Here is a 27308-nt window from a genome sequence, read left to right on the forward strand (position 1 = left end):
CACAAACTGGCTGAACTCAGCTTTTTGTGATAGATATATACACATCTTATTAAAGTAAGCAGCTTAATGGCATCCCTGAGTCATTATCATATTAGGGTTATTTTTTATTAAAACACAGTAAAAAGATACATGTTTAACATGACAACAGGCTTAAAACATTGAATCGATGATGTTGAAAGGTACTTTTAGATGTATGTATTGATGTGTGCCCCACAAATGTGTTTATCTGCCCTGATTTTTCTGAGGACATCTGTCGTGCTTTTGATTGTTAACAGAGCGTGACATAATAAGGTTTGTTTATGTGCAAAAGTGTAATTAGCATGTCTGTTAGTGCATTGCATAATTCTTTTATATTTTTGAGCAAGTGGGACAGTACACTGTTAGAACTGTTGCCTGTTGCACCTGCTGTCCTTCCTGTGTGGACTGTGTGAATGTTATATGTTATCAACCACTTGGCTTTCCCCAAGGTACTTTGGTTTCGTCCCACAGTCCAGAGAAATGCAGTTTATGTAAATTGATATTTGCTTAACCCTTCCCCTCTTAGTTACTGTTAGTGCTACACCTATCAGATCCAGCTCTCACCTGGTACATAAGCAATCTACAATAATAATGGTGGCAAATTTACCAAATTCTTATTTATGTTTGAAACAACAGTTTCTTGGTTTCAGACAAAGGTAAGCAAAAGCAGGCTTCTCATTTCTTGCTCTATTTATCTTGCTAGCAAATTAAGCTAACAGCTCTATAAGTTGGTTGAAAGCTTGGTCTCAAGGTCTTGAATATGCACCTTATACCTACATACATGATATTGTCCCAAAGAACTGAAGCTCCTGTAATATAGATGACACGGAAATGAGGAAACAACATTGTTACTGTATTGCAGTGTAGAGCTAGTTAGTTCTATTATTGTATGATATGGAAAAATGTAAAATCAGGCTGTTTTTTTTATTTTTATTTTAACATAAACCCCATTTGGATACTTAACTGACATACTTGGGCATTATATTTGACAGGTTAGTGTTGTCTCAAATCAAACACGGCCGTTACTACTCACCTCCTGAAAATGACGATTAGCTACTTAGCAAGCTAGTGTTAGCGTTCGTGATAGCGTTCGCGTTATCGTTCATGGTACCAAATCATTACAGACTGCTAAATTAAGCCAAGAAACCTATTGATGACTTACATGTGACAACAATATAATAGTACTAGTAGTGCAAAAAAGACATGTATAAAGCATTTATATAATGTGCCGGTGTTCACCGTAGTTACAATGTCCTCAGCCACCATTTCCAGTTTGAAAAGTGATCCCTCCACTTCCACGACATAGCCGAGATGGCGACCGTTGAGGGGGAAAAGTGTCCATACAAACTCAACTTTTTGACCGTTTTGAGTGCACTATCTGGGTACTCATAGTGCAATGCATTTTTCCATGCTTCTCAGCGTGAACGCACTTATGCACTCAAAATATTAAGCGCAAGTATAGAAGCACATTATTTGAGACACAGCAAATATGTTTCACTTTTAACGTTATCGGAGAAAAGGCTTTTATCATGAGGACTAACCCATGCTTGACAAAATAACATTATCTCCGGTAACTTTGGCTGAGGTTATTGGAGTGTAAACTTCCCCAAATCCAATTGAGGGCAGGACAGAGTTGCTAATGTGAGCCTAAACTCTGCATCCAGGACCAGCTTCTACACACTGGGGAAATACTTAACTGTGGAAATGGGTTTTTTTCCCCTTTTTTTTAACATGACCAGAGGAGGGGTCTATCGATCAGTGAATTGGAAACTCCAAAATGCCTGTAGGCGTGAGTGTGAAAGGTTATTTGTTTATACCCCTGTGATTGACTGGCAAGCTGCCCACTTCTCTGCCTCTCATGCAATGCCAGCTACAGTAGATGGATTTTTGAATATTTAATATATTTTCTCATGCATCTGTGTATCTTTGCCTCTGTGTGTGTGTGTGTGTGTGTGTGTGTTTCCTGTCTTCAGTCTGAGATGCTGCTGCAGCACCAATCCAACCCATGTATTGTGGATAACGCAGGGAAAACACCTCTGGACCTGGCCTGTGAGTTTGGCAGAGTTGGGGTAAGAAGCTATGTTTTTTGGTCATAATTCAGAAACAGCAACAAATAAAGTCTACAGGAGTCATAAAATCTGATGCTCATGTTTTGCGTATGTGTGTGTGTGTGTGTGTGTGTGTGTGTGTGTGTGTGTGTGTGTAGGTGGTCCAGTTGTTGCTTTCCAGTAACATGTGTGCTGCTTTGCTGGAGCCCAAAAAAGGAGATACCACTGACCCGAACGGGACATCTCCTCTCCACCTGGCAGCCAAGAATGGACACATAGATATCATCAGGTACCAGATCCAGATCCATATTCAGATCCATATCCAGATCCATCTAAAAAAGGACATAGGTTCATATTAACACACATTTAGACACCACACATCTTTCTGCACAGTTTTTCATCTCCACACAGCACACATGCACCACGTCTAATGAATGACTTGGTTTAAGAGTCCTACTGAGCATGCTGATAAAACACATGTATAACACAACAGGGGTAAAAAATGATGTAGTACACTAAAGGAGTCACAAAACTAATGTGTTGCCATACAGTAAGAGCTTATGCATCACTCACATACTTCTAAATACACTTTGGAGGAAACAACAGATCTGCATGGCGCTCAGTCACACTAAATGTCAAGTCATTAAAATTTCATCTCGGCACCTAATTTTTGTTTATGTTTTGCAATTGCGACGTTTTTGCAAAAGCATTATTGTAAAGTGACTGTTGTTGCTGTGGCGATGTCAGCATTTAGCACAAAGCTTTGCTATAAAAATCCCAGCAGAATGGTGCAGTAAATAAACACACCTCTCTCTCTCTCTCTCTCTCTCTCTCTCACTCTCTCTCTCTCTCTCTCTCTCTCTCTCTCTCTCTCTCTCTCCCTCTCTCTCTCTCTCTCTCTCTCATCATTCCCAAGCACTTTTAAGTAACTCTGGGCTCCGTGTGTCTGTGCGTGTGATGGTGCATAAGTTTGCTTGCCTGGCAGACACAGACAGAACGGCGAAGGAAAGGAGAGAGACACTGATGAGAGAGGACTGCAGCCGAGAGGGCAGGAGAGAGAGAGAGGGAGAGGTAGAAAAATAAAGAGAAGAGACAGAGAGAGAGAGAATAAAGGCTGTCATAGTTGACAGAGCAGAGCGCGCCTCTCTAGAAGTGACACTGATAAATGATGCTCATTAGGCATGGCCGGCAGTCTGTGGCAGACACACACTCGCGTAAATACACGAGCATACAGACGCTAATTCAGTAGAAGTTGGAAGAAAATTAATTGTGTGTTTGACAGCTTTTGTTTTTCTTTACTGCAGTTTATCTTCCAGCTTGATGGCCTTTTCCCCCGACCCTGTCATTTAAAAGATAAGGCTGCTGATATTCTGCACTTAATTGTCAACAAATCAATGGAAAAGACAGATAATTAACCAATCATACAAACAGAAAAGCCTCATATACAGTAATTAATCTTTTCTGTGAGGTTTACTCGTATGAATGTTATAAGTCAACCAAACTGCACAAACCGATCATTTTGTTTTAATGAATTCCACCTGTTCATGAGCAGGTGCACATTCATGAGATGTGGTCATTAACTAGAACGATTGCCCCCTGTTGTGTTCCATTTTTGGTTTCATTCACAAAAGTACTGCAAAATGAAGAACTTCACGCTTCCTGTAGTTGGAAATCAGCAGATGGACACATACTGAGTTTCAGTAGCGGTAGTAAGGGACTCAAAACAATCAGACAATGCGAATACAGCTGTCAGTGATGTGTCATCAGAGCATTGGGGGAATGGTTTGACTAAAACATGTCTGGCTTTATAAAACAAAACAATCCACAATGCATTTGAGATAATAGATTGTACAGTAGGTGATGTTACAGTGTGCCTGGACAGTGACCTGTGTCGTTTTAATTATATTCTGCACAGCAACTGTGTTTAAATTCTTTCATTCAGTCTGTGTAGGGAAGGTCTGCTGCGTTTTCATTGTTTTATTAATGGTGGTGGAGAGCAGGTATCTCAGTGAGCAGGGTGTTTGCAGTGGAATGACTTTACTAGATGTGTGTTTCTGAAAAGGAGATGATACTTGAACCCATCTTTTTTAGTTTGCTTCATATTGTTTTCATTCGTAACGACATTTTCAGACATTAATAACTTGTAAGCCGAAGACAGCTTTCGTGGTATATCTGTAGCAGCTGTTGCATTGTCAGTTACAGGAGTGTAGCCTTTGGCATAGCTTCTGAGCCCATCCCACCCTTGGCATGGCCCCTTAACAAAGATCTCTCAATCCAGCTTAAAGCTCAGTTAAAATACCTTTTGGGTCAAAGAGACCCTTGTTGCCCGTGTCCTGATTGTTCCAAGCTTGTTTCATTGGGAACGTTCAAAGCTCCTGGGAACGTTCAAAGCTTTAGAAATTGATTTCCCAGATCTGTGAGTTGACACAATGGCTTGAGTTTTTGTTCTGACAAGCACTGTGAATTACATAAACAGGTGTATGCCTTTTTAGGTCATGTCCAGTCAGTTGACATGTTAATTTTGTTCACGTTTTAGAGATTTGTCTAGGAAAATGGGATGCTGTAGAAAATGGTCTGAATACTTTTAGAAAAAATTCTAAAGGCATGTTTTTGCTTTGTTGGTATTGTTACTATGGTTAAGGTTTATTGTGTGTAGGTAGATCAATTATAAATTCAATCTGTAACAAAATAAAGTGTTCAAAAAAATAGAGGCGTCTGAATATGTTCCGAAACCACTGAATTTGCAACCCATTTTTTTAAAAAAGAACTGTGTTTGAGACTAAGAACTACTGGCAGGGAGAAAGTATAGAGAGATGGACTTACACATTGTTGTTTTTTTCATTTTATGGGATTTATTGGCAGTCAGACAGGCATTTGTCTTCACTAAGGTGTTTGGGTATTTCATGTTCGAGATAACTCCTCTTCTTTCTACATCTATGTTTCCTTTGACACCTTTGTGTTTTTTCTCTAGATTTCACTCCCTCCTTGCTCTGTCATCTCTTACTACACTTTCAACCTCCTTCTCTTATTCACTGTCTCTCTTTTCTGCCCTTCAGACTGTTGATCCAGGCAGGCATCGACATCAACAGGCAGACCAAAGCGGGCACTGCCCTGCATGAAGCTGCCCTCTGCGGCAAAACCGAGGCAGTGAGACTCCTGCTGGACGTAAGTGGAACTACTGAAAACTTTCTTTCACCGACACCATGGTTTGTAATTTACTTACAAGACAATTCCAGTCTAATTTTGAATTTCCAGTATAAGGTGCAAAAAATCTCAAGACCAAATGTTAGAATTTCCAATCAATCTGCCTTCACGGCTGTAAATAAAAGATCATTTACAGGTCTTTATATTTAATCTGGGCCTCTACTGGAATATCTTTACATTATTTACAGTTCAAATAACTCCTTATTCATCTTATACTGGGCCTTTATGCAGCTCTTCAGTTCAGCCTCTTGTCTGAAACAGGCAGTTTTAGCTCCTGACTATTTAAGGTCCTCCTACCCAAGAGCCCACTCTGTTCTGATGGCAGCCCTTGGAAGCGGCCCCTCGAGACTCTTCAGCTGGCTCCAGAGACTATGTAAACAAACCATAAAACACATTCTAGTAGTAGGATTTTACAAATTGTTATTCTTTATTTGAAATATTGACTTTTCAAATACATCCGTTCAATGCAAGATACACATGGAAAAATGAGGTAAACTGAAAACAAAGACAGGTCTGTTTTCACATTATCTGCTGAAGGGGGACATTTTATTTGTGTCCACCATAAATCTGAGTGAAAGGGGTGTATCCTGACAGCAAAATCAGTCCTCACAACTAGTGGTGCAGTATGCAGCTTAGACAAATGTGATGTGAAAATTGAAAGCCTCCAGTGTACATACATTGAGAATGGACTTTATATTGTAGCGTATGAGACATCTTGCATCTAACTTTTGAAAGCATCAATATTTGCATATTCATTGATTCTGGATTTTTTAATGTGAGAGAAGGAGTAGATATCTATTTATGGATTTTATGGTAATATAAGTTTCACTTTTTTTGTGGAGAAAACATGTCAGAAAAAATACCAAGCAGTGGATTTTTATATGTCTTAAAGCATGTCTGGAGGGGGTATTTAAAAGTAAAATATTATGACATTAATCTGATAACGTGAATATTAACTTGATATATTCCAATATGACTATTTGTTGTTGCCGACTTACTCTTTATGACTGATATGATTATGCTGTTAAATTTTAATTTCATAAGAATAAATCCTATGTTGGATTTGAGGAAATTTGTTAATTAGTTTAGCTTGATAACATTACGCCATGTTCCAGAAAGTGAGGTCTGCATATTAAGTAATTTAACAGGTTAATTGGATTTCTTATTCCACTCCCTATTTTGTTTGTCTGTTGGTCTGGTATCACCCTGGCAACAAAAATGTCAAAAACTGGACATTTATTGGTTGGATAGAATCTAACCAAAAAGCTAGACCAAAGTCAAGTTTAAAAACACTTTTCATTGTCTTATTTCATTTCCAATACGATGGATGCTGGGCGTGAAAGGGTTAATGAGAGGGCTCTGAGGCCTCGTGCCTCTTTATGAAAGGCACTAGAAAACCCTTCAATTCCCCATGTGATAAAACTGAAGCACAGTTATGAAAAAGTCCTCAACTGCAATGCAAGAACAACACAGGGAGAGATGATGCAAATTAGCCATTTGTGCTGGTGACATTAAAGTGCCACAGGGTTTATGAAAACAAGAGAGGCAATATGTTTAATGACCATGCATTGCTGCATGAGAAACTAACTTTGTCATTCAGATCCCTGGCTGTGAAAGGTTACGAGTCTTTGCCCTGCAGCGTCTTTGGGCTGAATTCATCTTTGTTCATTTGGCCTACATTTGATTCATCAGATTTGAATGTAATATTGCTCTCCAGCTTTTGGCTGTCTGGGTTGGAAAAATAAGACATGGTTGTAATTAGTAGAACAGCTACGGGCAATGAGCAAGCATGGATTATTTTCTGTTGAAGTAATGATGGTAGATGATCACATCCCTAAGGTGTTTAATTAATATGAAAGGACTGTAATTCATGAGTTTTAAGTAACTGGATACTGTGCCTGTTTCATTGTACTGGTGTGGTGTGATAAATAATGAGGTAATATAGTTAAAAAAAAAAAAAAAAAAGAGTCCCCTGTTCTAAGCTGAAATTTAAACCAGCAATAAAATGAAACTGTAGTCTGATTTCTCCCTTTATGCCTGCATGAAATAAATACAAATCAAAGTTAAAAAAGCAAACATATTAAAACGTTTTTTTTTTCTCTTCTGCAGAGTGGCATCAACGCCGCAGTGAGAAACACCTACAGCCAGACAGCGCTGGACATCGTCTACCAGTTTACTGCTACACAAGCCAGCAGAGAGATCAAACAGCTGCTTAGGGGTAGGATGGATGGATGGATGGATGGATGGATGGATGGATGGATGGTAAAGGGGAGAGGGAGAAAGAAGGGAAGTCAAACCAGAAAGAATAAAAAACACGAGACTAGCTTGTCAGTTTATTTCCAAACATGTAGACATGAAACCATTACAGTGAATGGACAGAAATACTGTGTGAGTTAAAGGAATAGTTTGACTGGAGGGGAGTAAGTCTATTCTTTTTCTTGCCTAGAGTTAGATGAGGGGATTGATACCATTCTCACACACACATGAGATTGATATATTTTCATGTGACATCACCATGAACTCACACCGGCAAAGCAAATAAGCTTGTTTCCCAAAATGTCTAACTGTTCCTTTAACCAGAAACATGTCATTTTAGTCAGACAGACACCAGGTGACCTAATTGTGCAGCTATTTTGTTCAAATAGATTCTCCATAACTGAAGCTATTAAATTGCTCATGTTATAGAGAAGATAAAATGTTTAAATCTATAGTATTATATTATATTGCCCATTTACTGTAATGTACAGATGAACTGACTGTGTCTCTCTGACTCTCAGATGCATCAGCAGCCCTTCAGGTTCGGGCTCTGAAGGATTACTGCAACAACTACGACCTAACCAGCCTCAACATCAAAGCAGGAGATGTCATTACGGTAATGCACACGCACACACACACACACACACAGACAAACAATGACAGAGGTGGGACAAGTCATTTTGTCTTGGTAATGAACAGGGTGCAATTAGTGAAAAAATTAGGGGGGGGGGGGGGGTGTTTTTGAAGGGTTTTTTTTTATCCCTGAATATATATTGGAACCACAGCTGGCCTATACAGACTGTGAGGCTGTTACAGTAATGTTTATAAAAAATGAACTTTAATAAATGACAGAACTTGAGCTTGACCATTGCTTTTGAGGGAATATTTGAATCCATTACAAGAAGAAACTCTTGATAGTGTTTTTTTGACCACAGCTCTCTCTTATAGAAGTCATATTTAAAGCTGGACAAGTTAATCATATACAGTCTCGTTGATTCACTCAGCATGACCGGTTTTATGTTTTGAAGTGTTAGTAGATAAATCTGAGAATGCAGTAATCTGAGGTAATGTGTTTGTTGGATTACTGATGAATATGAAGAGCGGTTTCAGCGTCCCTCATTTACTACGAATATGTTTTAAAGCAACATGTATTCACTTGCTGCATAACAGTCCTCCCACCATTCATGAATATTCATGAGCATTTACGCAGCCTTTGGGTGCTTATTACGGTAATAAGAAAGTGCCTATGCTTCCTCCCTCTGGGTCTGAATGAACAATTTGGCTCCACTGCTGTCTCACTCAGGGTATTTCAGACAGCTCAACAGTACTGTACTGACTGTCTGTTTAAATTATGCAATTTCTTTTTACAACCATAGAAACATATAAACAAACATATAAAAATGACCCAATATTAATGTATGTATGTATGAAACTTCACATTTCTGTCTAACAGGTTTTGGAGCAGCACCCTGACGGACGCTGGAAAGGCTGTATTCATGACAACCGAACAGGAAATGATCGAGTGGGATACTTCCCTTCCACCATGGTGGAGGTCATCAGCAAGCGCACAGGTGTGTGTGCACTCCTATGTGTGTGTGTGTGTGTGTGTGTGAGTATGTGAGTATGTGTTGGAGTTACTATTAAAACAGTGACCAAGCTGACTGTCTGGACAAAGAGTCAGCAAAACCAGTCATGGGGTTATACTGTACATAATTGGAGTAAATAGGTCTTGGAGAATGATAGAAGAAGAAGTCGAAGACAAGTGAAGCTAGGTGAATGGATGATGATGTGTGATTGGTGGTTAATTTTTCCAGGTCAAATAAAGGTTAGAAAAAAATATTTAAGAGAATTTCATATCTTTTGTCTCACACACTTGGAGAGAAGATGCTGGTGAGTCCATACGAAATGCAATGTGCTACCAAACACCCAGATGTCTTTTCTGCATTACTGATGTTTTGAACCACTTTAGTTGCATTTACACCCAAAGTTTCACTGCTTCAACTACAACCTAAATGAAAACAACATTTTTACAGCCTGATGATGACAGTATCTGTTAAGTAATGAAAACATAGAAACCAAATTATCATGTATGTGGTTGATAATGTGTGTCACTTCTCAGTGGCTGAATAATAACAGGTAAGTAAAAGTGAAACTAAAGGCAGATCTAAATTCCCCCAATTAAGAAAAAGAGAAAAAAAGAAATTCCCCTTGCTTAGATGCCTGGAGGCACAATGGGAGCTGGAGGTCGGACACAAAAAAAGAGACGAAAGTTTAAACCATGATTAGATATATTTAATGTATAATTAGTAAGTCCAATAAAAAAAGAGATTAATAGGTCCATAAGTCCAAGAGGGACTATGCTGTGGGGAGAGTAGAGGGGTAGAGTGCGTGTGTAGGTATAAATGTTAAACAGTCCCATGACATTATATGCAGCTACATAAATATTAATCACAGCTTTTCCTCATATTTCTTTAAATATACGTAAAACGCTTTTTCACACTGATTAACACCATCATGTAACCTACATACTGTATTTACCTTTGTCCAAGGCCTCGCTGAAGCTTCATATTTCAATTATATTGAGTACATTAAGATCTTATCTAAGAGATATTTAAATTTGAGATATTAGTTTTATGCAGATTAAGTTGTGTGGATGTGTTCTGCAAAAGACATTTTTCTAATATCTACTATGACATTTAACTTTACTAGACTAGAATAAAAAACTATTTAAATAAGTGGATTGAAACTGGTACTGGTAAAATATGAATATATAATACAGGAATAGTTTGACATTTAGGGAAATTAGCTTTGTTGCTGAGAGTTAGATAAGAAGTTTGATACCTCTCACATATCTGGCCGGTAAAAGTCTATGGCCAGTTAGCTTAGCTTAGCACAAAGATTGAAAATGGGGAAAAACAACTAACTTGGCTCTGTCCAAAGGCAACAAAATCCACCTATTAGCACCTTTAAAACTTGCTAATTAACACATTACATCTTGTTAGTATACTCTGTACTCTCTCAAAAACCAAAGTGTAAAAACCTGTTATGGAGCCAGGCTAGCTGTTACCGCTTGTCTTTGTGTTAAACTAACCTGCTGCTAACTCTTGGCAAGAAAGCTAAAATGCGTGATAAAAAATAAAGGCAAACTATTCTTTTTATTGCATATCATGTAAACCTACATCAAAGCATATGCTTATTAAGTTCAATATTTGCCAGGATATAGGTATAATTTTGGAGTACTATGTTTTCATTACTTAACCTATGAGCTGACCAGCGAATGTGTCAGTCTCCCAAACATTCTGCTTATTAATTAAACCTCATCCCTCATTAGATCTACAGAGTGCACTCACATCCATCACGTCATACCAAAGTGTCACTGCACATCCACAAATAGGCTCAGATGTATTTAAATGTCTATTGGTGTCTGTAGGTTGGGTAGTTCTGTTTGTCCATCTGTCTGTCTCTCTGTAGTATTACGTCTACTTGTCTCAGTCCATTTGCCTATCTCTCTGAATGTCCGCTCCATCCCCTGTGATCATAAATCTCACCTACCTCTTTGACATTATTCCTCCTCTCTAATGTGGTCACCCCTTCTTGTCATCAACCTCTCCTTTGACTACTTGTATATTCTGTAGAGTTCATTTATCACTGTGGAGTATGAGAAAATGGCACTGTGGCTGCATCTGTCCTTACAGTGTATTCAACAGCAGCTGTGAATGTAGTGCAAAAAAGCTGCAGCACCCATACTAATCAGTGCTGAGGCACACACACATACACACACTTAGCAGCCACAGCAGCTGTTTTAGCAAGAGGTTTCATTTACTCAGCTGTTTTTCATCAATTTTTAATTATTAGTCTTTCCCGCCATTCCTCCTGAGTCACTCTACATGTACTGCACCTCTCATCTGCTCCGTCTTTTTCCACTTGCAGGGATTTTCCATGTCACTTTTTTCATAAACTAGAAAAGTTAGTGTAGTAGAATATACTGTATCTCATAAACAGGCTAGGTTAACTATGAATGGCAATTAGCTATTGAAAGAGGGCACTGTGAGCTAGCAAATCATTACAGCTAGTGGAATACTCTACAATTATTGCTGTGTCTCAAATCACATCTTCTGTTAGTACACTTCTGTGTAATACACTGTGTACACCATGTACTTATTTGTGTAGTGTGCAAATTACGACTTAGTTAGTGGTGTCTGAAATCAAACACAGCTGTTGCACACGTACTGGAAATGACAATTAGCTAGTTAGAAAACTAGCTTTAGCAAACTAGTGTTAGCATTCGCATTAATTACATTTTTACACAATTGCATTACATTACCAAATCATTACAGACTCATAAATTGACCCAAGAAACCTACTGAAGGCTACTTATGACAACAGTATAGTGGTGTTTAGTTGAAAAAAAACATTACATTTACATTTGTATAATGCAGAAATGTTCACTGTAGTAGTTACAACATCCTTAGCCGCCATTTCCAGTTTGAAAAGGCGAGAAGTGTCTATAGTTCCACTCTCAACGTTTTGACTATTTTCCGTGCACCATAATGCACTGCGTTCTTCCATACTTCTCAGTGTGAACGCACTTATGTACTCAAAATATTAAGTGTAAGTATGGAAGTACGAGATAGCACGTTACGGCTTTGTTTCATTCTAATAGCTAATGACATTCACACAATAGAACATACTGGATGTAATCAGTTGACATGTTCTGTTTCATAAAGTTAGATACATAAAATACATGTTAAGAGTAAAAGGTTCACTGTTAATTAACAGCTAACGCCTATCAGTCCCTAAAACCATCTCCACTTTCACAGTCCATCCCTTTCTTCTCCAACACTTTATACGTCATTTCAACAGTACCCACATTTGTCCTCTCCTTCTCTCCGTCCTCCTACCTTTTAACATCAACCGTGTCCTTTACCACCTCCCTCTTCTTTGTTTGATTTGTAACTTCAGCTTTTGTTTTCTTCCCCTCCCTCCCTTTTTCTTACGTGTAATTCTCTGTTTTGTTGTTTGTTTGTTTACGTGGCGGTGGTTCACTGTTGGCTGGTTGTGTGTGTGTGTCGTCACGGTGGGTGTATCTAGGTTTGGCCAGCACAGTCATTTGCACTCAACAGTTTCAAAAGATACCGCTGGTTGCCCCGGCGACGGTTGCCCCTGCCAACGCGGTAGTCAACGGCAACGACACCACGTTCCATCAGATCCATATCCTGCCTCCACCGCCTCCTCCTCCACCACATTCCCATCAGCCACTGCTTCCACTTTTCACTTCCTTTGGCTATAACAGGTCGCCCGTGACAACTCCACAGGGAGACACACCCACTGCCCCAGGTACACGGCCCCTTTTTCATTATTATTATTATTATTATTATTATTATTATTATTATTATTGTAAAGCTTCAAGGGATGCTTTTCTGTGGTGTTTTATGAATTCCCTATCAATAAAAAAACAACATATCTGATTGGCCATGTAAGATTCTAATTGACATATTTTTCTAAGAAGGCATCCATTAAAGTTTTCTGTTATGGATCATTATTTATGTAATTTTTATGTGTTGCTCATACTGTATAACTTTTGTTTTTCTGTTGTTGTTGCTGTTGTTGTCATCTCCATTACTGAGAGTCAGAGCCAATTTTTAGAGAGGAGAGTATTATTACCGGCGGGCCCTCAATGTAACTGCAAAAAATAACTTTTATAGTAGGCTGTAACAGTAATACCCAGACAGATCCACACTCTCTCACCCACACAGTGGCTGAACTGATCAAGCAAAGGTTTTAAGTTTGGTTTAATATCAGTTCAAGTGGGAAGACAGAGGCAGAAGGCAGAGGTTAATCAGTCAATATCCACTAGAAAATCAGAAAATAACACTTGCTGTAATAATGGAAAAGCATGAAAATCTAGTTCAGTCTCCTTGATAGAGACTCGATACTTAATGATATCCATTATTGTCTTACCTTTGTACCACATTACCTTGGTACAAATGTTACCACATTTGAAGAAAATATTGACAAATATGACACCAGATTACACCTTATGTGTGACAGAATGTGTTGAAATTGGTGCTCTCTTTTTGACGATTTAATGTGACGCAGAAAAATGATGATTCTGTGTAATATGCTGCCTTTATCACAGGGGACAGAACCTGCAAGAGTCTACTTACACAGACTGACTTAGTGACACTTGGGATGAGCAAAGATTATGTATGTGTTTTGAAGACGGAGAGAGAGGGAGAGAAAGATGCATTTTCAACCTTCCCTAAGGTGGCTTAATCTGCCCCTCAGGTGGTTTGTAAGCCTCCCAATTGGACTATATTTCATATCTAATGCCTTTTGGTTGAATTTACGCTCAGCAATCTTGATATTGGATAGCTATCTGATCAGCCCAATATACATGATTTATATAGATGTAAATCAGGGTAAAGAAGCATAACATTTTTTGCTCCTGGATCCCAACATAATGCTACTTACTTTATTTTAGGGCAACAAAAATAACATTTTCAGTCTCATATCAGCACAGGTAGTCACAAAATCACCTTAATAAGACATGTCTGCATTTAAATAATACAAAGACATTCCTTTTTCATGCAGGTTTGACGCTATTTGGGTCTCTGCTTTAGGAGAAAACATACAGAAATATTTATAAAGTAATGCAACTGATGAGTTACTGATGTAATTTTAGAGTTAAAGTATTTTGGGAATTTCTTTGCTAGTGAGGAAGAATATAAGTAAAGTGGGAGGAAAGTTCACAGTTTTACCACAAACCTGTGTTCACCTGAGTTGGTTTGTGCTTCAGTTTATTGTCTTGGTTCCTTCTTTTTTTTTTTCTTTTTTTTTTTTGCACTTCTTTTATTCCTTTCCTTCCTATTTGTTCTATCCTCTTTCCCTGTATATCACTCCTGTCCCGACCACCTGGACAACCCTGCTAGTTTATTTATATACACACACATGACATACACAACTCCCTCCTGACCAGACTGTGTGTGTGTACTGTAGAAGTGTGTTTTCTGTTCCGTCCTCGTCCTTGTGTGTTCTTACCAACGTCTAATCATTTTAACATCACTTTTACCCTCCTTGCACTTAAACCCTAAATATGTGTGTGTATGTTTGTGTGATTGTGTGTGTGAGGGGGGGTGTTAGACACTAAAAGAGAACACTACATGTGTGACTTGAAAATTTGAGTGCCTGTATCAAGTCTGGAAATGTTCCAAATGTGCTGAAACACAGTTTAACATAATTTGAAACAACATTGACCTTCAATGAAATTATCGTTATTTTCGTCATTATCTTAATATAAAATATAGAAATTTGACATCTGGAAGGACCAGTTTTGTTGCAAAGTTTGTCAAAAGCTTAGTTGGAGATGTCGCTTCAAAACATACATAATGTTGCTTTTACCAACATTATAGGGTGATATTTTCTGTCTTGCTAAAATAATTCAATCTACTGTAGTGTGGTACCTGGGATAATGCTAATTCATTCTGAACAGCGTTTAGCTTTTGTGCGGACATTCTTGGATTCTTGAAAGGAACAATTGATGTATTACATGCAAAATTTAAAGTTTTTTGACTCATATCCGTTGCTAGAAAATGTCACCTAGAATGTTTTGCAGGTAAGGTATTCACTGACTGTCAACTCTGCACTTTCTTTCTACTCTGTGAATGGGAGCCTTCACTGGACAACATTTTGATTCCTCCACTAGAATAATTTCCTTTTAAAATTTCAAGCCATACAGTAAGTCCAAAAATTGGAATGCAACATCCAAATTAAGAAAAAGACTCTACTGATTTCCCCTAGCCTTGATCAGTATACATTTTCTGAAAACAATTATTGGCATTCACAAATGATTCAAAGCTGCTGAAAATCTTTGAAGTCCTTTTGTCTGAGGTCACATGGAGGGATGCAAAATGGCCACAAGAAGGAGCTGTGACATCACATGAAGGGAAAAGGAACTTTTGTAATGTGTGTGTTTCTCTGGAGCACCCGTTGGTCACACATATAAACCATTTATAAACCCTTATTAAGATGGTTATAATGGTTTATCACACTCTCCAAATGCACTACAGCAGCCCCATTCTGAAAAAGGCTTGCATATATAATCACACACTTATGGATGCATTATATATGTATGTGTATGTACATTATGGCATATATGTGTATATACACAGATATTCATGTTATGGGTTTATTTATGTACTATGGGTATATAAATGTTTTCATATATATATATGCTGTATTTTTTCTGTGTATGTGTGTGTGTGTGTTGTGTGTGAGCATGTGTATGAGAATGAATGAAGAAAGTGTAGTGTGTGAGTGAGTTTGAAACTTATATATCTTTTTAAAACCTCCCCTATCCACCTTTATCTCATCACCCTGCTCTCCTGCTGGCCCCTCTGTAATTTAATTAACCCTACTCTACCCTTCTCTTCTAAAAAATATTAAAAATGGGAACACATGACAGAAAATTAGACGGATTAAAACACCAGTTTGGCCATGACAGCTGCTTCATCATGGAGAGTTTGCATTTAGATTTGAAAGGTAGGCCTATATATCTTTACTGGGGTGAGTAAAAATGTGAAGATCAGTCTTCTAAGACGACAGTAATCTGTTAAAGTCAGTTGTAGCATCAGACGCTAGTGAAGTCTGGTAGTTTGTCACTAAGTTGAAGCAAAAATGTCCAATGTACTCAACATTTAGAAGTAGTAGAAGCATTCACACTTTTAACATTTCTTAACATTAGTGGTTTAAAGATACTTAAAAACATAATAGTTTGAGTCTAATGTTAAAGCTAGTACTTCTATATGATAGATGAATAAAATGTGTAATGTGCGAAAGGGTGGCTGGTAGTGATAAACCCCCAAAAAAATCTATTACCATAGTCTGCTGTGCCCCTTAGCACTATGCATCGCTATTTTAGCATCTTGTAGCTCTTTGTTCTGGTTTTATGGCCCTCAATTTAAGTGTGTGATTCAATCTTAGCACACTGATTTTTTAGCAGCTAGATATTTTAAACGATAAAGCTGTGATAAATCCACTGTACAATAGCACTAAACACACAGCACTAAATGACAGATAAAGTTAGTGAGCGTGTGGAGCATTTAGCAACAGGAGAGTTAGATATTTTTTTCAATAGTTGGTGGAGACCAAAACGGAGCTAAAATAATATGTAATATTGTTTAATATTTGACTAAAATCTGTGACATGGCCAGAAACCCAACTCTGAATTAATGCTAATTTTTAACCGATGCTAACACTTTAGGCGTGAAAACTTTAAAAGGTGATAATATGTCTTTTGGATTTTCAACTTGTTCCGCAGTCCCAAATTGGACATAAAAATAAGCATTGTTGCTACTTTCATTGCCAGTTTTTGATAGCAAGAGGAGAGAAAAAAATCTTCCTAGGCCAGTTTAGCGTCAGTTAGCAGCTAACAGTGGTGTTCTGTGTTGAAGGTTGTCGCGGCTCAGAGGCAAGTCCTCACAGCTCTCCCACACCGTCCAGTGGGCCCCATGGAGGCTCCAATGAAGAGATCTGGGTACTGCGCAAGCCTGTGGCAGGTAACTAAGCCGCACTGCGCTGAGCCCTCAACCCCCTGACTCCTTCAACTCTGACCGGGGGTCAAACAGTATCTGACGTTCGTTCAAAAAAAAGGCCTCTCTGCCTGGCAAGTGGTTTTACAAATGTCCCCAAGAGAGGAATCCATCCAGTCATGTCTTAAATCTAATATATGATGCTGTTTGAAGGCTTTCAGATACTCTTTGACCTGCTCCTGACAGTCTCCCATGTCCTGCTATCTCTCCATCCAAAGCTTAGCTAAACTCAGTGGCCTTATGTGTAGGACTGCAGCCATCTGCATCAGTCTACAGTCTGTGTGTGTGTGTATCTTTCCAACTAGATGTATGGAGGTGCTTTCAGGTGAGAGAAGAAATCTTAGGAGAGAGAGGAGAGTGAGAAAGAGAGTGAGAGAAGACATACTGTGTGTGTGTGAAAGCAAGAGATGTGTCTTGTTTACTCCACTTCTGCGTTTGTCGCTCACTTGTCTTTATCATGCTGTCTGTCCGTCCGTCCATGTCCGTCCATTTAACCACACGCTGCCAGTGCATTTCAATGGAGAGTCACACCTGTTACCACGTTGCTTTGAATATCAGCTAAACCACTCAATGTGTGCGTGCCTGTGTGTGTGTGTGTGTGTGTGTGTGTGTGTGTGTGTGTGTGTGTGTGTGTGTGTGTGTGTGTGTGTGCGTGTGTGTGTGTGCGTGTGTGTGTGTGTGTGTGTGTGTGTGTGTATGTATGCATCCATCTGTTTGTTGCATGTGTGCATTTGTATGCACAAAATCTCTACATATTGTTTGAGCGGTTGCATGCGTGTGTGAATGCGTGTGCGAATGCATGTTGTGTGTGTTTTTTTGTGCGTATGTGTTTGTGTGTGTGTGTGTGTGTGTGTTGCAGGTGGAGACCGCAGCAGTGTGGGTAGTTCTGGCAGTGTGACCAGTGTGAGGTCATCGGGCAGTGGTCAGAGCGCCGGCAGTGCCGGGCACATCCTACATGCACAGGCTGAGGGGGTCAAGGTACGACACACAAACACTTTAAAATGCTGCTACAGACAAATGTGTGTGTACACGCTGCAGCTTTTTATTAATTATAATCAAAGGAAGTAGGTTTTTTAGATTTTAGAATTTACTTCACACACTTCTAAAACAAGATGTAAAAGTTTACTTATAAACTCTTCACTTCCATTATCAAACTGATGCTGGATGTGTGGGCTATGTCTGTAGGTCCTGGCATTTCTCAAATAGGAAAGTATTATTTTTGAACCAATATTACCATGTTAACTGCAACTTGGTGCAGAAAAAAAACTGCAAAAAATGGTCTTAAAATGACAATAATATAATTTATTGCAATTATTTCTGGGAGAATATATTGTCCAACTAAAGTAGTTATCGTGACAGGACTACATACAGTACACAAGGATGACAAATTAAAGGAAAAATCTGAATAAATTAGTGTAAAAAACATAAATGCAGGTGCTTCTATGCAGAAATGATTTTTATATTTTAAATATTATGGCTTTTACAATCACCCAGTTGGACACCCATGGGAGATTTTGGAGCGACATGTCAGAGCTGTCCATGACAAAGAGCTTTAAAGCTGTTTGGAGGCTTGTGGTGACCCAACACCTTACTAAGACACTTTAAGTTGTTTATTCATTTAATGTATCACCCGTCTGTACACTCTAACACACATTTAGATACGCAGACAAGTGTGATACTATCTATCCAGGTGCTTCAGTAAATTCATAAATACAGCAAGTTTTCAGACATTTTCAGCTGACTTCCTATTACGAAACTGCAATTCAGACACTTTTAAACCTTGTAAAACTTCCACACAGCAAAATTAGACCCGAGTGCAGCCCAGACTGACAGGTAGCATCTGTCTTCTCTGCGTCCTAATTCATTCCCTTCTCATCACAGCTAGTTTTATTGCCGAACTCCTTCTTCTGAACCGAGGTTTAAATGTGAATAATGTGGCAACAGTCAGCATGAATCACATAGTTTTTTGTTTAGACAGACACTTCAACACAGATTTGATCAATGTTATCTGAAATGATGAGGCTACAGAATTGGCTTTATATATTCTGAGTGAAAAGGCAAAAAATACTCAACCAATTCACTCCCCTCCTCCCTCAAGTTACACCCTTGTGTAAAGACTGTATATATTTATGTTGAGGACAAAAATGTGGGGCCCCTGGAGTCCTAGTGGTTAAGGCACATACTACGTAAATGCAACGTCCATAAATATATTCCCAGAGTGGGGACCTTAGGTGCATATTACACCCTTCTTTTGGTCTACACTAACAGTCAAATAAAAACAAAATGCCAATTAATAATTCATCTTTAAAAAATAGGACAAAAATGTCACACACTCATCAATATTTCTAGGTTGTAAATGGATCAAATAACTGTGTGTAATGTAAAAAGGCTTGTGGGGCAGTTCCCCTCAGCTCCACAGAGCATTTTAACATCTTTCATTTCATTATTTTGATTTTACAACCTGCAACCTTACTGTCTGGATTCACTCACACCACTCTAATCAACACCATTCCTAACAGCAGCAGGCAGATGTGCAAAAAAGGCTGATAAACAGACTATACACAACTTTCCTCACAGAATAACGAAGTTAGCCACTACCTTGTGAGCACAGAATTTTTTACCAAATGGACAGATTTTTTGGGAGTTGGTTTAGACCAGAAGGCCTAAAAATAGACTATTGGATATTGGACTTAAAGGTCTAGTGAGCAGGATTTAGGGCCACCTAGTGGTGAGGTTTCCCATTGCAACCTACTCAATACCTCTCCCTTGAACCTCCAAATGAGTACGAGAAATATCCATCGTATCTATGGCAATAGATAGATAGTCACTGTCTCATGCTCCACAGGAAACAAAGAGAGGAGTAAATACTTTCTGGGATATTGTAGAAACATGGACGTGTTTAAAGCTCATCCCACTGCTACCAAGTTGTCAAAAAATCAGTTAATGCTGCTTTACTGCAACAGTATGTAAGTCACTACATGCCTGTTGATAAGGATACATGTGTGATTGTGTCTGTTTTTTTGTATGTGTTTGTATTTGCAGCTTCTAGCCACAGTCTTGTCCCAGTCTGCCAAAGCTAAGGAGCATCTACTGGAGCAATCCAAGTCTGTGGACCAGCCTCCAGGTAAGACAAGGGCAAGGACTTCATCCCAGTTTCTATGTTGCTCTTGATGAATTCACTTTGGGTTTTAGAAATAAATTCACAGAAACCATATTTGCAAGTGTTATGAAACTGGTGAGATTGGGAACGAGGGGGAGGGAGAGAGGGAGTTTTTAAATAGAGAGAAAAAGCTGAAAACCACAGAGCATGATATTCAGGTTAGAAAAACAAGAGTTTTATTCCACTGATCTTCTAAACAATGACATCTTGTCACTTCTGTACACACACACACACACACACACACACACACACACACATACACACACACACTTATACATGCACACACATGCACACATATCTTGGCTGGTTTTACAGACAGATGGCAAACGCAGAGGATGTAGGAGGGAGTGCAGAAGGGTGTGATTGGTTTAGGAGGTTTGTTATGCAAGAATCTGATTGGTTTATTGTCAAAGCAGTGAAGGAAACTGACCAGAAATCAGTTGGAGGAGGAGGGCATAGGTCAGTTCGTGAGATGAGTAAACTCATCTTTGATGGATGCAAGTTTACAGTGATAGGGCAGCAGCTTGAAATCAGCCAATGATATTTCTCCAACAGGCTCCGCCAGCTCCTCTCGCACATCGAGCCAATCAGGCTGTCCACTCCACGAAGCGCCGCCTTACGACGCCACGGTAACCAGGAAGGGGGAGGTGCCAGGCGAGGGGAAGGTAGGACAGTCCCGAATGCCCACAGATTGAGTCCTCTATCCCGCTTTCATACAAACACACACCAATCACACACATGCAGCATCGAAGTGCAAGCATAATGAGAATGTAGCTCCTCAGTCACCTTAACCACAACACTCACTCACAAACACACACGCACACACACACACCAAGATGTCACAACGATTTCTCTCGCAACTGGCCTCGTCTGTGCTGCGAGTGTTCGGATGCAGCCACGACACGGTGAGTGTGTGAGTGGAAGATCTTCAGCTTGATCTTGTATGAAACTGTGAATGGGAAATCTTGTATGTAAGTGTGTGTGTGTGTGTGTGTGTGTGAGAGAGAGAAAGACAGAGAGAATCCTGTCCTCTCTTTATTTATTACCTGCTACCTCCATTATTATTCATACTTTAGTTGCAGCTTTTCTTCTTCCATTGCAGTATTTTTTTCTTATTTTGCTGAGATAAATGTCTTATTATTGATCGTTGGAAGGTGCACCTCAAGCATAGCTCATAACTCTAGTTTAGATATTTCGGTGTGTGTGTGTGTGTGTGTGTGTGTGTTTGTGTGTGTGTTTGTGCTGGCAGGTGCCCCAGCAGTGCGCATGGCGTGGGTGGATTAGCTCGGCACAAGGAGTGTGAAATCTGAGTGTACACCTTGTACAGTAAGATGTCATTTACTGTAGTGTGTGACTGTGTATGACTCTTGCCAGTGTGTGTGTGTGTGTGTGTGTTTGTGTGTGTTTGTGTGCGCGTGTGTATGTGTGGGGGATTACATTAAATTCACATCTTATTGTATAATTATTTCAAGCTTGATGAACCAATGAGCATATTTAAATAGCAGGTGGTCGTGGTGGTTGTGTATGCGTGACTTGCCTCTGTGTGTGTGTGTGTGTGTGTGTGTGTGTGTATGTGTGTGCTGACATATAAGCCATGTTCTCATGGCCATCTGTTAGCTAGAGTCCTCATTCCTCAGCATCCAGCGCCCTAATATTTCCCTTGGCAGGGTAAAGAGGTAGAAAGACCATTTATCTTCAAGGGAAAGAGTGGAGGAAGAAAAGGAGGGGAAGAGGGAGAGAGAGGCAGAGTAAAGAAAGACAAGAGGGACCGGAATCATGTACGTGTTTAAAGAGAAAGAGTGTGAGAAGTAGCCATACAGTGGTTTTATAGTTGCATTTAGTCCTCTAGCTTTGGTCCCTGTATCCCTGGTCCCTTAACGCTGATCTGAACTGGGCTGCACTAGCTGTTCATAAATCCTTTACTGTTTGGTTGAACTGGAAGTACATTTTTAGTAACTACTAGCAAGTTTACAGTTATTTACTATACCAGTTTGCACCATTACAACTTAAGGAATGTCTTAGCTAGCATAAACCTTATGTAATATGTGAAGAGGTTGCTAGTTACATTTGTTGCACCAACTAGTCAAAAGCAACCCACAGTGTAAACATAGAGTAAATGCATCAAAAAAGTGTAAGTGTGAAAAAGTATAGCACAATTGCCATGAAAAGATTTAAGGAGGCCTAGCATTATGTAAACTTAAGTTGCAGTGCTTTGTCAACGTTGCATTACTATAAGATTATGCAAACATAATTGATGTCATATGGTCATTGAGTCTGGTATTATTGGTATATCTGTTATTTGAACTGAAATGTTGTTTTTGTGAAATGTAATTTGAAATACTTTATATACTTAACAGTATCAGGTGAGATATGTTTACCACATTTTATTGTACCTCTTTTACTCTTACACTTTTTAGTTAGCTAAAGGAGTAATATACGAGCAAGCTAATGTCTGTTCCGTTAGTTGTTTTGGTTAGCTAAGAAACATTTCCTATTTAGGAGTAACTAGTCTTTATATAAGAACTAACCTGTTTAATTGAATTATCATTCTAGTTACTTTTCATTTAGTTAACACTTATGTTAGGATAAGTACAAGGTGTCAGATGTCTAGATTCTACCCTTACCCCAATAACCAGGCTGTGAAAATGTAGCAGCTACTATGCTACTTCGTGTAAGTAGAATGCTCATTTAAGAAACATTCAGGACACACAGTGTACATTTAAGTTCAACCAGGTTTACAATGAAAAAACCTCATAAATACATAATAATTGGCTATGGATAGCAATGCACCAAGTAGTCTATATTTCTAGGATTATTCTGGAAGGACAATTATATTAACCTATTCCCTTGATGTTTTGTGGTTGTTGTTGTTTTCGGTATTCCAAACTGTGGAAATCTTCCAGCAATCAGCAGTTTAGAGTTTGAGTGGTCACCACCATACAACACCATTTATTGACTTCTCCCTTATTCAAGATAAAAATCTATTTTGCCTTTATTTTCAAGCTGAAAAGTGTCAAATGCAGATGAACCTGCTGTGGGTAATCTGTAGCACTCCACATACTGTAGGCAAGGCCTTTCTCCTTCCTAACTTAAGCCTGGTTTTCACTTCAGGGCCAAACAAGGCTAACCACGGCCTTTTCTTTTATTACAATGCTGCTTAATCATTGTAATGATCCACGAATGTTCAAGAATTTGTCTTTTTGACATTAGTAAAGCTATACTGACTACATGATAGACTGATAATCATCAAAGGACAACAGTTCCTTGCCATGCATACCTAAATTATGGCCCATGCTTGCCAGAACTTGGCCCTGCTGAGAAAAAGTGGCTGTTGAAGAACCAGACATGGAACCAGTGACAGCATGCCCCCTGTCTTCTCTCCTGTAGAGCTCAGAGGCCGTTGTCCAATGGCTGAGCGACTTTCAGCTGCAGGTCTACGCTCCAAACTTCCTGGGCGCTGGGTATGACTTGCCCACCATTAGCCGAATGACCCCGGAGGTAAGGCACCTGATCTGTGACCCCTGAACACCAGAGAGGTCACATGCACCTCCAAGGTGCACAATATAGACAAGCCTGAACAACTTTGATTTGTGCTGTCCTTGACACTTTCAAGATGCATGTATATCACTTTAAAATCTCTCAAATAAGCACAATTAAATCACTAAACTGATCTCAGCTATTATCTCCCTGCCTCCTGCCAAAGCTGTCCTGGTTTAACCTTTCACCTCTCACCTTTGACTTGACTATTGACCTGCATCTCTCTCTGACCCCCGGTATCTTTTAAATATCACAACTCTGAGGTAATCTAAAATAATTGTCTTGCTTTGCACTACAATGTGCTTTTAATCAAAGTTGCATACATTAGGATTACAATTTACAACATTATAGTCATGCCTTTGATGCTTACATTTCTGTGTTTTAAAGTAAACAGTATTTTCATTCACATAAAATTGAATTCCGAGAATGGTTATTTATAATCAATAAGTCAATCCACTCTGCCATCTTTACCCAGGTTTTAACCACTGTTAGCTCATTGCTTAATGGTTGAGTCTCTTGGCTCTCACCAGCCCCACAACATGCCGTTTTAGATGGTCATTTTTAGTAAGCTCTCCCAATTGAATCTGTATGCCATCTGTCCACATTGGAAGGCAATAGAGGAGTGTGCATTTAGCATCTATAGACACTGAGAAAGAAAACCTAAAGCAAGACCTGTCTGCTTAATGAAACAAGAAATGTACAGTATGCATTAGGTGTGTATTTTTATTCCTATGATTACTTAACTAACAAATTATGTTGAACCTCTAAAAGTGATTAATTTATAACTAATTAAAATCACAAAAATAACCAGAGAGCTGTTATGGAAACTACACTGTCAGATCCATCCCACCATCCTCTTTCTTAAAATAATTGATTTAATAGTGTAAATAAATGTAAATATCTCAATATTGCAGTTCAATAATCCTGTTTTTAATTGCAACCATGACTGTTATTGTTATGTAATTTTACTATTATTATTGTGTGTATGTTTATATTGCCCCAGGCAGAATTCAGTCGGAATCACAAAACGAAGCAAAAAAATAAAAAATACAATTAAATAATTTATTTTTAATTACAAAATAAATGTAGGTTCTGGTTAGCTATTGACATTCCTCCTGAAATGATGTAAAATTAATCAATGATGTACAGTATGTCCTTCTCCACGCAACCCTGTGACCCACCCCTCACCTTCAACACTGCTGCTGCCTGTTCTGGAGAAGTAGACCAATGCTATCTGCCACACTCACCTACATACAAATAATTTATAGTTGATATGAATTATTTGTATCTATACGTACACTCCGTTTGCAGCTGTGCATGCTGAGGGGTTCAAAGTGGAGCTGAGTTATTATTAGAACCACAGCCTTCTACTGTGTGTTTATGTCACATCAGCATATTATTTATAGGTTGTACAACTATGTGTGTGTAAGTGTGACACAATCTAGGTGAGTGTTGTGAATGTGTGTTCCTGTGTCTCCACGACAACAACCACTGATGTACACAAAAAACAAAACTGAATAGACAGTGACAGGATAATGCATTTTAATTGTTAATCAATCACAGTTAAAAAAATTCTGCGCTTTACACCTTTAATTTCACTTTAATTTGGAGAATCGAGATGATTCTTTATTTACAGTGCCTACTTTTCACCGCAGACATTTGCTTTTGCTTTTCTTGCTTTTCTTATGATTTTGAGACATTTACATTTCTGCTCTTTTTCCTCTAATCTGGCAGAAGCTTTCATCAGCTGTCACGCTGTCTCTTGTTTCTTGCAAGTTTTCCTCTGCGTGTGTGTGTGTGTGTGTGTGTGTGTGTGTGTGAGTGTGAGTGAGTGAGAGAGAGAGAGAGAGAGAGAGAGAGAGAGATAGACTGTTTTTGGGAGAATTTAATGCACTTTGTGGAGGAAAAGCCTGCACATGTCACTACTGTGTCTTACTCGTGTGTGTTGTGTGTCTGTAGGACCTGACAGCTATCGGAATAACTAAACCAGGCCACAGAAAGAAGATGACATCTGAGATTAATAAGCTAAGTGTCACAGAGTGGCTGCCTGATCAGAAACCTGTGAGTGAACACACACACACACACACACACACACACACACATACACACACATACACACATACACATGTGCAGGTTTAATGATCACTTAGATGCTCGTCTGGTATTAGTACTGTTGTCCTGCTAAAACTATGAGTGTCTACCATATTTTTATTCATTGAGCAAGAAAATTCCAAATGTTATTATTGGCTTCCCTGGTTATAAATCTAAGTTTATTTTCAAAGGCAAAGCTACCAGTTGCGTTAGTGTCGTCTAGCCTGGTGAACAGTCATGTTTCTGGTGTTCCTGTAGGCCAATCTAGGAGAATGGCTATCTGCTATTGGTCTAAGCCAGTACCACCAAGTGTTAGTGCAGAACGGTTATGAGAACATCGAATTCATCACGGACATCACTTGGGAGGACCTGCAAGAAATAGGCATCACAAAACTGGGTAAGACAAAAAGATGTACTTTTTCCACATAGAGATATAGCCACCCTTAGTAGCTACCGTATCACCTTTAAAGCATTGCATGTATCAGTGTCTACCATCCAGTTCAGCACCATAGACAGCACTTTATGCTGCAGTACAGGAAGGCTTCCTATAGATCTTTGCTATTATTGAGCTACACTTCAGTTATTTAGGTTAGGTAGAGATTGTGTTTTTAAGGAAAGCATTTATATGTGCTAAATTGTATAAGGGAGTGTTCTGTGGATATAATAGGTATGAAGTCCTGAAAATGACAGTTACGAAAAATATAACTGTTACGTCAATAAATAATACATATAAGACAAGAGACAAGCACTTGGAGATTAAAATAATGTATCAGTCAGTCGAATGTAGGTACATTTTATTTTATAGCTCTTTGTGCATGCTTACGAAGATAAGTACTGTGACTAGCGTTAACCAGATTACTTTGTTAGCACTAGCTTGCAGACTAAATGTTTTAGCCACTGTTACAAGATTTAATAAAGTGATCCACAGCAGTATGCAGAGATACAGTATATGATTATCAACATCATGTGTGCTTGCTAAAGTTAGCTTTAGTCATTGCTATCTGAAAATGCCAAAAATTGATCTGAAGCGCACCCACAGCCTCAACCGATATAGTCTAAGTTACAGAAATATCTACATTTTGAAATGATAATAGAATACATGATTTCTTTTGATGGAAATATTTTGAAAGCATTGAATATCTCGAGTGTAATTCCAATCTGTCAATTTTTTAGGCCACCAGAAGAAGCTGATGCTGGCGGTGAAGCGGCTGGCTGAAATGCAGCGCAGTTCAGAAGGGCGGGGCTCCCTCAGAAAGAAGCCCCCGCCAATCACGCAACAGCAGGAAGTCATATCCATGGACAGCCCGCCCCCAGACGGTGAGTTAACAGATAATAAACTTTTAATGAGATTTAACTTAATAGAGTTCATTCATGCCTTATCTAATTTTTAACAATAATTGTCTG

The 27308-nt window shown here is 38.9% G+C and overlaps 1 protein-coding gene across 5 annotated transcripts in view; it reads left to right on the forward strand.

The window, feature by feature from the left end:
• caskin1 (CASK interacting protein 1) overlaps positions 1-27308 on the forward strand; it is a 104104-nt gene that overhangs the window by 70010 nt on the left and 6786 nt on the right. For 2 of the 5 annotated variants that reach the window (XM_053338382.1, XM_053338383.1), the window contains exons 5-19: positions 1992-2087; positions 2225-2355; positions 5123-5231; positions 7380-7488; positions 8048-8142; positions 8980-9097; positions 12618-12863; positions 16979-17083; positions 17976-18094; positions 20159-20240; positions 20832-20941; positions 23664-23774; positions 25773-25874; positions 26163-26301; positions 27078-27221. In XM_053338382.1, the coding sequence (XP_053194357.1) occupies positions 1992-2087; positions 2225-2355; positions 5123-5231; positions 7380-7488; positions 8048-8142; positions 8980-9097; positions 12618-12863; positions 16979-17083; positions 17976-18094; positions 20159-20240; positions 20832-20941; positions 23664-23774; positions 25773-25874; positions 26163-26301; positions 27078-27221 (1816 nt within the window). The remainder of the gene's footprint in view (positions 1-1991; positions 2088-2224; positions 2356-5122; positions 5232-7379; positions 7489-8047; positions 8143-8979; positions 9098-12617; positions 12864-16978; positions 17084-17975; positions 18095-20158; positions 20241-20831; positions 20942-23663; positions 23775-25772; positions 25875-26162; positions 26302-27077; positions 27222-27308) is intronic. The other 3 variants (XM_053338384.1, XM_053338385.1, XM_053338387.1) reach the window with 3 other exon arrangements.

This window comes from Scomber japonicus, chromosome 18 (genome assembly GCF_027409825.1).
Source record: "Scomber japonicus isolate fScoJap1 chromosome 18, fScoJap1.pri, whole genome shotgun sequence".
NCBI classification, from domain to species: Eukaryota; Metazoa; Chordata; class Actinopteri; order Scombriformes; family Scombridae; genus Scomber; species Scomber japonicus.